Genomic DNA, 16,546 nt, shown 5'->3' with positions numbered 1-16,546 from the left:
CCTTTAGAGGAGGGACAGAATAGGGACTGTCACTGTGTCTCAGGCAGCAGCTCTTCTTTATTGAGGCTCCCAGTTGCTGGTCTGCCTACCAACCACCTTCTCTGTTGGATGCTATCGGGTGTCAACAGTGTGCACAGGAATCTTCTGTATGGTTCGCTGGTGATTTGGCCCGCTGATGCTGTGTATGCAGACTTTGTTATACTTTCTCAATACCCACACATTAATATTCTTTCCCAAAGCAACTGGTCTCCGTGTTCTCCTCCCCTGCAGGCATCAAACACTGAGCCCCGCTTACATGAGAACCTCAACTTCACGGTTTGCATCATTATAGTGTTAGTGCAAGGCACTGAGATCACCCATCCCCCATGGTCTGGGTCTATGACATTGTGCACTCACAGTATGTCCTCATTCTTCAGGTTCAATGATGCTTGGTGTCATTCCACCCAGAAGACTGAGAACACCTTGTGGTGGAAAAGTGGTACTGCAGGGGACAACACCAATGAGGTGAGTATTGCAAAATAATAACCTCTTGCTGATCACATAATGCATTTGTGTGGGAGCAGAGATTCAACACCCACATGCTGCAGATATGCGTCCATGGGGACTGAGGTATCTGTACTGAGAGTGTGTTCATTGCTGCCTTCTTTTTTATTTATTTTTTTTATTTCCCAACTGCAAAGGCAATCCTACTTTGTTTTTCAGCCAGATACCTATAATGGTACAGTGCATGTTGTAACACAAACAAGACCTCTACACAAAATAAAATACAAATAAATGGCATCAGACTGTGGCTAATCCAAGATGGCGGATGGTCTTTGTATTAGCCTGAGCTTTGTGACTTGCCCCATTGATAGGAAAATTCTGAAACCCCTTTTGCCATAGCTCAGCCAGGTTAATCACAAAATTAGAAATTCAGAAATGTTGGCCTGTCTAAAATGTAACATTTGTGAGCTTCCAATTTTTTTTTCTGAAATCTTTTGAATATAAAGAGTTGGCCCACCCTTTGCAGCTATAACAGCTTCAACTCTTCTGGGAAAGCTGTCCACAAGGTTCAGGAGTGTGTCTATGGGAATGTTTGACCATTCTTCCAGAAGCACATTTGTGAGGTCAGGCACTGATGTTGGACAAGAAGGCCTGGCTGGCAGTCTGCACTCTAATTCTTCCCAAAGGTGTTCTATCGGGTTGAGGTGCAGACCAGTCACGTTTCTCCACCCCAAACTCACTCATCCATGTCTTTATGGACCTTGCTTTGTGCACTGGTCCAAATCATTTGGCAGAGGGTGGATTATGGTGTGGGGGTGTTTTTCCAGGGGTTGGGCTTGGCCCCTTAGTTCCAGTGAAGGGAACTCTTAAGGTGTCAGCATACCAATACATTTTGGACAATTTCATGCTCCCAACTTTGTGGGAGGAGTTTGGGGACGGCCCCTTCCTGTTCCAACATGACCGCTTACCATTGCACAAAGCAAGGTCCATAAAGACATGGATGGGGTGGAGGAACTTGACTGTCCTGCACAGAGTCCTGACCTCAACCCCAAAGAACACTGTTGGGATGAATTAGAGCGGAGACTGCGAGCCAGGCCTTCTCTCCAACATCAGTGTCTGACCTCACAAATGCACTTCTGGAAGAATGGTCAAACTTGTGGATAGCCTTCCCAGAAGAATTGAAGCTGTTATAGCTGCAAAGGGTGGGCCAACTCAATATTGAACCCTACGGACTAAGACTGGGATGCCATTAAAGTTCATCTGCGTGTAAAGGCGGGCGTCCCAATACTTTTGACGAAATAGCGTACGTGTGAGCCTTACCTAACAAAATCAGCAAATTATTTTGGTATATGATATGTGATGACGAGCTTTCAGATTACACACATGCAATGTGACTCCCTGAGGAAGCCCGCTTCTACTCTCCTAGCAGTCAGTCATACACAGGATGGCTCGAAGCATGCAGGCAGCGCAAAGCATTCTCAGTCTTGGACACCTTGCATTATAAATGTATGTTTTGTTTTGTTTTGTTTTTTTGTTTTTTGTTTTTAATTGCAAAAATGTTAAATATATGAAACATCCGTTTATAAACCAAATAATTACATGGTCAGCTTTGGGGTTTTTTTACAAAATAGTTATGCAACTACCATTAAGCTTTCACAGTGTATATTGACTTACAGTATTTCTGGTTAAAATAACATTGAATGTCTTTGGTATGATCTGCATTTCAGATATGCAATTGTATGCTGTTCCTGTTTATAACATGCTTGTAAGATGATACATACAGTAGTCAATAAAGCTTTTATTAGAAACAAAATACAAAGGAGTGAAGCTGAGTGAGGATATAGAGGTGATCTGGGTGGGAGAAAAGAGAGACCAATGGAGGCTATCACTGGGGAAGACAATTACATTGAATTTGGAATCGCAGTCTACATGGTCATACATTTAGGCCTTGGTATTATAGAGAGCAATGATTGAAGGATCTTCAGTCAGAGAATGAGAAGGCCAATGGTGGTCTCCTAATACAGAGGGGGTGAAGTTCCCAGCACTATGAGTGCATCACAGCAATAGTTTTGGGGTATACAGTGGAGACATGCTGAGAACATTGAGCTGTATGATGGGATGTAATGAGAGTACTGAGGTGTATGATGGGATGTAATGAGAGTACTGAGGTGTATAATGGGAAGTGACGAGAGTACTGAGGTGTATGATGGGGTGTGATGAGAGTACTAAGCTGTATGATGGGGTGTGATGAGAGTACTGAGGTGTATAATGGGAAGTGACGAGAGTACTGAGGTGTATGATGGGGTGTGATGAGAGTACTGAGCTGTATGATGGGATGTAATGAGAGTACTGAGGTGTATGATGGGGTGTGATGATAGTACTGAGGTGTATGATGGGGTGTGATGATAGTACTGAGGTGTATTATGGGGTGTGATGAGAGTACTGAGCTGTATGATGGGATGTAATGAGAGTACTGAGGTGTATGATGGGGTGTTATGATAGTACTGAGGTGTATTATGGGGTGTGATGATAGTACTGAGGTGTATGATGGGGTGTGATGATAGTACTGAGGTGTATTATGGGGTGTGATGATAGTACTGAGGTGTATGATGGGGTGTGATGATAGTACTGAGGTGTATTATGGGGTGTGATGAGAGTACTAAGCTGTATGATGGGATGTAATGAGAGTACTGAGGTGTATGATGGGGTGTAATGATAGTACTGAGGTGTATTATGGGGTGTGATGAGAGTACTGAGCTGTATGATGGGATGTAATGAGAGTACTGAGGTGTATGATGGGGTGTGATGATAGTACTGAGGTGTATTATGGGGTGTGATGATAGTACTGAGGTGTATGATGGGGTGTGATGATAGTACTGAGGTGTATTATGGGGTGTGATGAGAGTACTGAGCTGTATGATGGGGTGTGCTGAGCGTAATGAGGTGCATGATGGGGTGTGATGATAGTACTGAGGTGTATGATGGGGTGTGATGATAGTACTGAGGTGTATTATGGGGTGTGCTGAGAGTATTGAGGTGTATGAATGAGTGTGATGAGAGTATTGAGATGCATGGTGGTTGTGTTTTTGTTTGGATACCCTGCTTTTTTGTACCACCTTGGTTCATTGCCAGCCAGAAGGACCCCCTCTCCATAGATGGTCAGAAGGATATGCTCTACATAGTTAGCCCAAAGGGCCCCTTCTCCATAGGTAGCCTAAAAGACCCCCTTTGCATAGTTGGCCCAAAGATCCCCAAGATCAGGAGCTGGCAAGAAGGACCCGATCTCTCTATGACCCATGTAGCACAGCCATTTCATAGTGGGTCTGAAAGACCTCTTGCCTTAGCAGCAAAAAAGACCCCCTATCCATAGCAAGCTTGAAGGACTTCTTTTCCACAGCTGGCTTAATGGAGGTCCTTTCTATAACAGTCTTAAAGGACTCCTCTTCATGGCCATCTTGGAAGACCCCTTCTCCACAGCTTGAAGGGCCCCTTTCTATAATAGGTATGACTCCCCTTTATAAAGCACCTTTTCGCCATGTTGATGAGGACAAGGGCCTCTTCCCCACAACCCTGGCCCAGTTGTTATGGGGGTCTGCGGGCAGGGAACTCAACAGAATCTGGAAGCCCCCTTCTAATAATAATGAAGCCCCCAGATACTGCCCCTCTGCATGAATGTGTATGAGTGTACCCCTATTCATTCATTAAAAAAGCCATCACCTAGAAATGAAGACACTCAAACACTTGACTCGTTTATTAAACAAATTTAAATCCCCCAAAAAATGTCCTTCATTGTAAAGCCATCATCAGTCACGTTGTCTAGCAATGCAGATCCACATCATCTGCTGTGTGTTAGCTGGAATCTAGTGCCTGCAACTGCTACCAGCAACTCACTATGTATATTATATCACCAAACACAAGACTTCATATAACATCTAACAGACCAGAGGGAGAAGACCGGAGGAAGAAGACCAGAGGGAGAAGACCGGAGGAAGAAGACCAGAGAGAGAAGATCGGACGGAGAAGATCGGAGGAAGATTTTTAATAAGGGACTTCTCAAAACCATCTCTTGTCATTATTTACACTACATTGTCTTTTTTTGGGGTGAATGGGTAGGGGTACAATGTACCCCATACTCATTCACATAGGGAGGGATTCCGGGATCTGGGGTTACAGGGGGCGGCAAGATTCCGATAAGCCCCCTGCCCGCAGACCCCCCCAACCACCACCCAGGGTTGTTGGCAAGAGGCCCTTGTCCTCATCAACATTTGGACAAGGTGCTTTGAGGTGGGGGGGTGCAGTCAGTTGGACTATCACCTCTGCCCAATCCTCTCCATAAACCTTATGCTGCCTGCTCACACATTGCACCCCTCTCCCCAACACTTCGCTATAGACCCTCTACTACCTGTCCACACATTTCACCCCTCTCCCCAACACCTCTCTATAGACCCTCTACTGCCTGTCCCCACATTGCACCCCTCTCCCCAACACCTCTTTATAGATCCTCTGCTGCCTGTCCACACATTGCACCCCTCTCCCCAACACCTCTCTATAGACACTCTACTGCCTGTTCACACATTTCACCCCTCTCCCCAAAACCTCTTTACAGACGCTCTACTGCCTGTCCACACATTGCACCCCTCTCCCCAACACCTCTCTATAGACCCTCTACTGCCTGTCCACACATTGCACCCCTCTCCCCAACATCTCTCTATAGACCTTCTACTGCCTGTCCACACATTGCACCCCTCTCCCCAACACCTCTCTATAGACCTTCTACTGCCTGTCCACACATTGCACCCCTCTCCCCAACACCTCTCTATAGACCCTCTGCTGCCTGTCCACACATTGCACCCCTCTCCCCAACACCTCTCTATAGACCATCTACTGCCTGTCCACACATTGCACCCCTCTCCCCAACACCTCTCTATAGACCTTCTACTGCCTGTCCACACATTGCACCCCTCTCCCCAACATCTCTCTATAGACCCTCTACTGCCTGTCCACACATTGCACCCCTCTCCCCAACACCTCTCTATAGACCCTCTACTGCCTGTCCACACATTGCACCCCTCTCCCCAACACCTCTCTATAGACCCTCTACTGCCTGTCCACACATTGCTCTACTCTCCCCAAAACCTCTCTGTAGACCCTCTACTGCCTGTCCACAAATGGCTCCTCTCTCCCCCACACCTCTCTATAGACCCTCTGCTGCCTGTCCACACATTGCACCCCTCTCCCCAACACCTCTCTATAGACCCGCCTTGACCTGTGCAAACATTGCACCCCTCTCCCCAACACCTCTCTATAGACCCACTACTGCCTGTCCTCACATTGCACCCCTCTCCCCAACACATCTCTATAGACCCTCTACTACCTGTCCACACATTGCACCCCTCTCCCCAACACCTCTCTATAGACCCTCTACTGCCTGTCCACACATTGCACCCCTCTCCCCAACACCTCTCTATAGACCCACTACTGCCTGTCCTCACATTGCACCCCTCTCCCCAACACATCTCTATAGACCCTCTACTGCCTGCCCACACATTGCACCCTTCTCCCCAACACCTCTCTATAGAAACTCTACTGCCTGTCCACACATTGCACCCCTCTCCCCAACACCTCACTATATACCATCTACTGCCTGCCCACACATTGCACCCTTCTCCCCAATACCTCTCTATAGACCCTCTGCTGCCTGTCCACACATTGCACCCCTCTCCCCAATACCTCTCTATAGACCCTCTACTGCCTGCCCACACATTGCACCCTTCTCCCCAACACCTCTCTATAGACCCTCTACTGCCTGTCCACACATTTCACCCCTCTCCCCAACACCTCTCTATAGAAACTCTACTGCCTGTCCACACATTGCACCCCTCTCCCCAACACCTCACTATAGACCCTCAGCTGCCTGTCCACACATTGCACCGCTCTCCCCAACACCTCTCTATAGACCCTCTACTGCCTGCCCACACATTGCACCCTTCTCCCCAACACCTCTCTATAGAAACTCTACTGCCTGTCCACACATTGCACCCCTCACCCCAACACATCACTATATACCATCTACTGCCTGTCCACACATTGCACCCCTCTCCCCAACACCTCTCTATAGACCCTCTACTGCCTGTCCACACATTGCACCCCTCTCCCCAACACCTCCCTATAGACCCTCTGCTGCCTGTCCACACATTGCACCCTTCTCCCCAACACCTCTCTATAGAAACTCTACTGCCTGTCCACACATTGCACCCCTCTCCCCAACACCTCACTATAGACCCTCAGCTGCCTGTCCACACATTGCACCCCTCTCCCCAACACCTCTCTATAGACCTTCTACTGCCTGTCCACACATTGCACCCCTCTCCCCAATACCTCTCTATAGACCCTCTACTGCCTGCCCACACATTGCACCCTTCTCCCCAACACCTCTCTATAGAAACTCTACTGCCTGTCCACACATTGCACCCTTCTCCCCAACACCTCTCTATAGAAACTCTACTGCCTGTCCACAAATGGCTCCCCTCTCTCTCACACCTCTCTATAGACCCTCTGCTGCCTGTCCACACATTGCACCCCTCTCCCCAACACCTCTCTATAGACCCACTACTGCCTGTCCACACATTGCACCCCTCTCCCCAACACATCTCTATAGACCCTCTACTGCCTGTCCACACATTGCACCCCTCTCCCCAACACCTCTCTATAGACCCTCTGCTGCCTTTCCACAGATTGCACCCCTCTCCCCAACACCTCTCTATGGACCCTCTGCTGCCTGTCCACACATTGCACCCCTCTCCCCAACACCTCACTATAGACCCTCTGCTGCCTGTCCCCACATTGCACCCCTCTCCCCAACACCTCTCTATAGACACTCTGCTGCCTGTCCACACATTGCACCCCTCTCCCCAACACCTCACTATATACCATCTACTGCCTGCCCACACATTGCACCCTTCTCCCCAATACCTCTCTATAGACCCTCTGCTGCCTGTCCACACATTGCACCCCTCTCCCCAATACCTCTCTATAGACCCTCTACTGCCTGCCCACACATTGCACCCTTCTCCCCAACACCTCTCTATAGACCCTCTACTGCCTGTCCACACATTTCACCCCTCTCCCCAACACCTCTCTATAGAAACTCTACTGCCTGTCCACACATTGCACCCCTCTCCCCAACACCTCACTATAGACCCTCAGCTGCCTGTCCACACATTGCACCGCTCTCCCCAACACCTCTCTATAGACCCTCTACTGCCTGCCCACACATTGCACCCTTCTCCCCAACACCTCTCTATAGAAACTCTACTGCCTGTCCACACATTGCACCCCTCACCCCAACACATCACTATATACCATCTACTGCCTGTCCACACATTGCACCCCTCTCCCCAACACCTCTCTATAGACCCTCTACTGCCTGTCCACACATTGCACCCCTCTCCCCAACACCTCTCTATAGACCCTCTGCTGCCTGTCCACACATTGCACCCTTCTCCCCAACACCTCTCTATAGAAACTCTACTGCCTGTCCACACATTGCACCCCTCTCCCCAACACCTCAGTATAGACCCTCAGCTGCCTGTCCACACATTGCACCCCTCTCCCCAACACCTCTCTATAGACCCTCTGCTGCCTGTCCACACATTGCACCCCTCTCCCCAATACCTCTCTATAGACCCTCTACTGCCTGCCCACACATTGCACCCTTCTCTCCAACACCTCTCTATAGAAACTCTACTGCCTGTCCACAAATGGCTCCCCTCTCTCTCACACCTCTCTATAGACCCTCTGCTGCCTGTCCACACATTGCACCCCTCTCCCCAACACCTCTCTATAGACCCACTACTGCCTGTCCACACATTGCACCCCTCTCCCCAACACATCTCTATAGACCCTCTACTGCCTGTCCACACATTGCACCCCTCTCCCCAACACCTCTCTATAGACCCTCTGCTGCCTTTCCACAGATTGCACCCCTCTCCCCAACACCTCTCTATGGACCCTCTGCTGCCTGTCCACACATTGCACCCCTCTCCCCAACACCTCACTATAGACCCTCTGCTGCCTGTCCCCACATTGCACCCCTCTCCCCAACACCTCTCTATAGACACTCTGCTGCCTGTCCACACATTGCACCCCTCACCCCAACACATCACTATATACCATCTACTGCCTGTCCACACATTGCACCCCTCTCCCCAACACCTCTCTATAGACCCTCTGCTGCCTTTCCACAGATTGCACCCCTCTCCCCAACACCTCTCTATGGACCCTCTGCTGCCTGTCCACACATTGCACCCCTCTCCCCAACACCTCTCTATAGACCTTCTACTGCCTGTCCACACATTGCACCTCTCTCCCCAACACCTCTCTATAGACCCCTCTACTGCCTGTCCACACATTGCACCCCTCTCCCCAACACCTCTCTATAGACCCTCTGCTGCCTGTCCACACATTGCACCCCTCTCCCCAACACCTCTCTATAGACCCTCTACTGCCTGTTCTCACATTGCACCCCTCTCCCCAACACCTCTCTATAGACCCTCTACTGCCTGTCCACAAATGGCTCCCCTCTCTCCCACACCTCTCTATAGACCCTCTGCTGCCTGTCCACACATTGCTCTCCTCTCCCCAACACTTCACTATAGACCCTCTACTGCCTGTCCACACATTGCACCCCTCTCCCCAACACCTCTCTACAGACCCTCTACTGCCTGTCCTCACATTGCATCCTATTGCACCACATTGCACCCCTCTCCCCAACACCTCTCTATAGACCCTCTACTGCCTGTCCACACATTGCACCCCTCTCCCCAACACCTCTCTATAGAAACTCTACTGCCTGTCCACACATTGCACCCCTCTCCCCAACACCTCTCTATAGACCCTCTGCTGCCTGTCCACACATTGCACCCCTCTCCCCAACACCTCTCTATAGACCCTCTACTGCCTGTTCTCACATTGCACCCCTCTCCCCAACACCTCTCTATAGACCCTCTACTGCCTGTCCACAAATGGCTCCCCTCTCTCCCACACCTCTCTATAGACCCTCTGCTGCCTGTCCACACATTGCTCTCCTCTCCCCAACACTTCACTATAGACCCTCTACTGCCTGTCCACACATTGCACCCCTCTCCCCAACACCTCTCTACAGACCCTCTACTGCCTGTCCTCACATTGCATCCTATTGCACCACATTGCACCCCTCTCCCCAACACCTCTCTATAGACCCTCTACTGCCTGTCCACACATTGCACCCCTCTCCCCAACACCTCTCTATAGAAACTCTACTGCCTGTCCACACATTGCACCCCTCTCCCCAACACCTCTCTATAGACCCTCTGCTGCCTGTCCACACATTGCACCCTTCTCCCCAACACCTCTCTATAGACCCTCTACTGCCTGTCCACACATTGCACCCCTCTCCCCAACACCTCTCTATAGACCCTCTACTGCCTGTCCACACATTGCACCCCTCTCCCCAACACCTCTCTATAGACCCTCTACTGCCTGTCCACACATTGCACCCCTCTCCCAAACACCTCTCCATAGACCCTCTGCCATCTTTCACAAACTGCAATTGCTGGGATTGTACTGTGTGCTGTGAGGAATGTTTGGCAGTGTGTGAGCCCCTCCACTAGGGGGATTCCTTCCTCAGGGGTTGGGAAGGTCATTGTTCATATATCCTGTTATTGATTAGAGGGAATCAATTAATCATTTCATCAGGAAAGGTGCACAGTGACCTTACAGGCCTCCTCCCTCTGAGAGTTAGGGCCAGGACTGTATTCCATAGATAGGGCGTTCCTTCCCAGGAGGAGCCTTCCATTGTAACCCTTTAGAAGTAGACGTGTATTGGATTTTCTCCCTGCACTCCTTCACTTCTGGCTGCTCTGAGTTCCAGGTGGAGATCGCTGGGTAAGAATTTACTTTGCACTCCTTTTTTATGTTGTATTAACATTATATCCATGTATAGGTATTTTATTGTCAATTTTTATTATTATTATAATTATTATTATTATATCAATGTATTATTTTTAATTTCTTGAAATGTTTTGTTAACTAATATTATTCTGCATTCTAAGTGGCAGTCTACTATGACTGAAGGGTCAGTTCACTGATTCGTGACATATTAGTCATAGGTAATCTTACATAATTCACATACTCCATAAGAAAGATCTCTCTGCTATGAATTTTGAACCAGCTCCATTCTACTTAGGAATGTTGGGTGTTCTTGCCTATATTTCTGTGTTCAATTTCTTCTTGTTACAATTTCCATAAAAAAATAAAGAAAAATGAAGCAAGGGGCGATAAAAACCCCTCATAATGGGCACAGAGAGGTGTACAGACCCCATAACTTAGCACAAGGATAGTGGGAACCCCTCATAATGGGCACAGCAGGTGTACAGACCTGAGAACTCAGCACAGGGATGGAGGGAACCCCTCATAATGGGCACAGCAGGTGTACAGACCTGAGAACTCAGCACAGGGATGGTGGAAACCCCTCATAATGGGCACAGCAGATGTACAGACCCAGGAACTCAGCACAGGGATGGTGGGAACCACTCATAATTGGCACAGCAGATGTACAGACCCAGGAACTCAGCACAGGGATGGTGGGAATCTCTCATAATGGGCACAGCAGGTGTATAGATCCAGGAACTCAGCACAGGGATGGTGGGAACCCCTCATAATGGGCACAGCAGGTGTACAGACCTGGGAACCTAGCACAGGGATGGTGGGAACTCCTCGTAATGGGCACAGAAGCTGTACAGACCTGGGAACTCAGCTCAGGGATACTGAGAACCCCTCATAATGGGCACAGAAGATGTTCAGATCCAATAACTCAGAACAGGGATAGATTTAAGTGTGAATCATAAATACATTTTATGAGCAAGCATAGACATAAGCTTGAATAAACATTTCTGTCTCGTAGCCTCATGGTGGCGGTTAGTTTGCATTCCATCAATAACATTCTCTATGTACTTCAGCACTGGGCAGGAACACTATGAAAGCTCAGAAATGGAGCATCTTCCTCCCAAAATTCCAGTTCAGTCATACACCGGACTCCACTGGCCTTATCCAATTTACTTCTGGCTGAGCAGAATCTGCTAATTTCACATATTAAGCTCAGGAACCCTTCAAAGCATATGGCACCCTTTAAAACCAACTTCATGTTACCTTAATCTTTGGTTTAAATGCATTTTGCCAAAATGGAGACAATTCTTAGAAATAAAGACTCTCAGTTTTGCTCATCACTTCCACGATGCAAATGTATGTGACGATTCCCTGCATCCTTTGTGCGTAGTCTGTTGGACGGTGCAGCGTGGTGCGGCGGCAGGAAACACTCAGAGTCTAGTTGCAGTAACCAGGGCCGGTGCTAGACTATTTTACGCCCTAGGCAAGACCAGCTACGTGCCCCCCCCCCCAAAAAAAAGGGGAAGGGGTTAAATACTCCTCTATGTCATACCCAGTGACCCTGATCTGATTGTTCCTCCATGTTATGCTTTCATACCCAGTGACCCCCCATGTTCCTCCATGTCACACCCGGGGACCCTAATTTCCCTCCGTGTCACACCCAGGGACTTTGATGTTTTTCCATGTCACACCCTTGGACTCCAATATTCTTCCATGTCATGCTGTCATACCCACTGACCCTGATGTTCCTCCATGTCACACTCAGGGACCCCCGTGTTCCTCCATGTCATGCTGTCATACTCAGTGACCCCAATGTTCCTCTATGTCAGACCCTGATGTTTTTCCATGTCACAGTTGGGGACCCTGATGTTCCTCCATGTCACACCTGGGGACCCCGATGTTCCTCTGTGTCACACTTGGGGACCCCAATCCCCCATGGCACACCCAGGGACCCCAATTCCTCATGGCACACCCGGTGACCCCTATCCTCCATGTCACACCTGGTGACTCTGATTCCCCATGGCACACCTGGTGACCCCGATTCCCTTTCATACCAGGGATGCTCCATGTCAGTGGCGTAACTAGAACCTTCAGGGCCCCGATGCAAGAAACCATAAAGGGCCCCCCGTACGGGGCACTTCCCTCCCAGCCTGGTGGCGGAACGCCAGGGCCAGTCGCAAGTGCAATGTTTGTGCCCCCTTTCAATGCAGAGTGACCACAGCGTTCCCCCTTTCAATGCAGAGTGACCACAGCGTGCCCCCTTTCAATGCAGACTGACAACAGCGTGCCCCCATCTATGCAGAGTGACCACAGCGTGCCCTCTTTCAATGCAGACTGACCACAGTGTGCCCCCATCAATGCAGTGTGACCACAGTGTGCCCCCTTTCAATGCAGACTGACCACAGCGTGCCCCCATCAATGCAGATTGACCACAGTGTGCCCTCTTTCAATGAAGACTGACCACAGCGTGCCCCCTTTCAATGCAGACTGACCACGGTATGCCCCCTTTCAATGCAGATTGACCACAGCGTGCCCCCATCAATGCAGAGTGACCACAGCGTGCCCCCTTTCAATGCAGACTGACCACAGTGTGCCCCCTTTCAATGCAGACTGACCACAGCGTGCCCCCTTTCAATGCAGACTGACCACAGCGTGCCCCCATCAATGCAGACTGACCACAGCGTGCCCCCTTTCAATGCAGACTGACCACTGCGTGCCCCCTTTCAATGCAGACTGACTACTGCGTGCCCCCTTTCAATGCAGACTGACCCCAGCGTGTCCCCTTTCAATGCAGACTGACCCCAGCGTGTCCCCTTTCAATGCAGACTGACCACAGCGTGCCCCCTTTCAATGCAGAAAGCCAGTGCACTTACCTGCAGCGGCGGCTTCTCCTCGAGTCCTCCCGCCTCCTCCTCGACCAAAGGCAAGTGTTTGCCTTTTGGCCAATCAGGAAGCGGGTCTTGGACCGGCTTCCTGATTGGCTAGGAGGAGGATCTGTCTGACAATAGTGAATTTTCATTCGCTATTGTCACACAAATGGGTGGGCTCGGGGCGCACTGCTCTGCATCCCGGGTCCACCCTCTTCTGAAGCTTTTCTGTGACTCACACTGTCAGGACGGAGCCATTGGCTCCTTCTGACAGCTCCACTGGCATACACAGGCTCAGCGGCACGGGGGGGGGGGGGGGGGGTTGGGGCGGACGCAATGATTGTGCGGGCCACAGGTTCCCCACCCCTGCATTAGGGTGTTAAAGCATGCGATGAGGAAGCAACATATTGCCTTTTCACCGCCTGTCAAATGCCTCTGAAAAGCGATATGGGTATGGATCGCTTTTCAGAGGAATAGCATTTTCTTGCTGGTACTATGAACAACCTGAAAAAGAAATTACTTCTGATTGTACACATATATGGGGTCAGGCTTAAAAGTAATGTGCACACACACACATAAACACACATGTACACACATACCCACACATATACATACTCATATATAAGCACATACACACACACATATATATAAAAGCATACACTTCCCAGTTGATGTGTCCCACAAAGCTGACAGGCATCACCCAGCTGATACGCGTTACCCACACATAGCCCCCTCAGATAACAAGCAACCCACACACAGATAATGAGCACCCCACACACAGCACTCCACAGTTAACAAGCTCCTCACTCATAGCACCCCCCCCCCCCCCAGATGATAAGTGCCTGCATACACAATGCCTCCCAGACAAGCACCCCATACATTGCTTCCCATTTGATAAGTCCCCCCCCCCTCACAACTGGCAAGCACCCTACTCACAACACCCTCCAGATGCGTGATCCACACACAGATAATAAACACCCCACAAAAAGTGCTTCCCAGATTATAAGTGACCCACACACAGCTAGCAAGCACCCCACAGATGATAAGTGTGGGGGCAGAGACCCATTTTGTAAAGAGAGAGGAAGGGACAATATGGGGATGCTCATGGACGCCTATGGTGTTCCTTTGGCATCTCACCCCCCCCCCCCCCCCCTTAGATGAAAAGTGACCTACACACATAGCACCCCACAGATGACAAGCACCCCACACAGAGATAGTAAGCACCCCTACAAAGGGCCTTAAATCCAGTTGAAAATCATCCCCTAGTTGATAAATGTTCTCCCCACACATGTACACACAGACACAGAGCACTTGACAGCTGACAAGCTCCCCACTCACAGCATGATGCGCCACGCACACACAACACCCCCAGATGATAAGTGTCCCACACACAACTGACAAGATCTCCCAGATTGAGAAAACAGGAGAAAAAATAATGGACTTTCAAGGCACTGCACATAAAAAACAACGCTTTATTGTTGGTAGGCATAAAAACAGAGAAAAGTGCGTCAACCGACCCCAAGGGGGCGGAGACAATTGATCAAAAATACAAATAGCACGGTGACAGAAAAACTCCGCCACTAAGACATACAATGCAACAAGGGAAAACAGAGTTACAATGAAGTAACAACTAATATGGGTGAGGGCGCTATACGCTGCAGTCGAAAGCCCCCAAAGGTGCTGGCAACGCAGAGCGTCCTCAACAGTACAGATACAACTTCCACAAGGGAACGGACTGATATAACCAAATGCTCTACATGTTTCACCTGATGTTCAAGCTTCTTCCGGAGCTGTCTAGGATACACATTCCGTATGAAGGTGTCACTGGAGCCAACAGAAGGGCGCCAGGAAGGTAACCACTCAGTACACCAACAATAAGTAATCACGAGGGACGACCTGCTGAGGCAACTCAAGGGAGCATGCGCTGCTGTGGTCGATTGTAAAGATATCAATTGTTCAGAATAAAGGAACAAGTAAGATATAAACCAGTCAGTAACATAGCCAGGCATAAGATATAGGGATTAGTGATAGGCACTTCCTCCGGTAGAAGGAAACGTGCAGCGCGTACTCCTGATGTTCCTCATAGAACCGCAGACCGATGCCCCCGGATGGGGAATGACCACCATGGTCCATGGTCCAACTGTGTATCCTAGACAGCTCCGGAAGAAGCTTGAACATCAGGTGAAACATGTAGAGCATTTGGTTATATCAGTCCGTTCCCTTGTGGAAGTTGTATCTGTACTGTTGAGGACGCTCTGCGTTGCCAGCACCTTTGGGGGCTTTCGACTGCAGCGTATAGCGCCCTCACCCATATTAGTTGTTACTTCATTGTAACTCTGTTTTCCCTTGTTGCATTGTATGTCTTAGTGGCGGAGTTTTTCTGTCACCGTGCTATTTGTATTTTTGATCAATTGTCTCCGCCCCTTTGGGGTCGGTTGACGCACTTTTCTCTGTTTTTATGCCTACCAACAATAAAGCGTTGTTTTTTATGTACGGTGCCTTGAAAGTCCATTATTTTTTTCCCCTGTTTTCTCATTCTTAGATTTTTAGGACGTGGCACATGTTCTCATACCCTGCTACGCCCCTGTTTTTTGCTGCATCAGGGCTGGCGTATTAATCCTGTCCAATTAAGATCTCCCAGATGATTAAGTCCCCACACATAGCACCCCTATTAGAACAAGCAACCCACACACAGCACTCCACAGTTGACAAGCTCCCCACTCAGAGCATACCCCCAGGATTGGTGCCCACACACACAACGCCTCCCAGATGACAAGCACACCACACATTGCTTCCTAGATGATAAGTGTCCCCCACACAACTGGCATGTAAGCACACACACGTACATATATCCATACACATATAAACACACAAACATACATACATGCACACACATACATATATAGATGCACATATGCAGACACATATAAACACACACATACATACACACACATACATACATACACACACACACACACACACATACATACACACACATACATACATACACACACACACACACACACATACATACACACACATACATACATACACACACACACACACACACATACATACACACACATACATACATACACACACACACACATACATACAGAAAGCCTTTTAAAAACGCAGAGAGAGGACTGTTGTACCTTCCAGTAAGTTCCTGCCGGGTATTGCACTGTAGGGGGAGGCAGAGAGCACAGCACACACTGTGCTTTGCTTTCACTTTCCATTGTTTCTAATGTGATCACGATCAGCTCTTTCGG

General features: G+C 49.2%; 1 protein-coding gene across 1 annotated transcript in view; it reads left to right on the top strand.

The window, feature by feature from the left end:
* The window catches only part of LOC309553090 (C-reactive protein-like), a 32,068-nt gene that overhangs the window by 9,013 nt on the left and 6,509 nt on the right, over positions 1-16,546 (top strand). Inside the window, exons 4-5 of the mRNA XM_082253989.1 lie at positions 271-332; positions 417-504. Coding sequence (XP_082110115.1) covers positions 271-332; positions 417-504 — 150 coding nt within the window. The remainder of the gene's footprint in view (positions 1-270; positions 333-416; positions 505-16,546) is intronic.

The sequence above is a fragment of the Pelophylax lessonae genome (assembly GCF_965119305.1).
Source record: "Pelophylax lessonae genome assembly, chromosome: 4".
Taxonomy (NCBI): domain Eukaryota; kingdom Metazoa; phylum Chordata; class Amphibia; order Anura; family Ranidae; genus Pelophylax; species Pelophylax lessonae.
The sequence above is the reverse complement of the archived record's forward strand: the minus strand, read 5'-3'. Positions and strand labels throughout refer to the sequence as shown.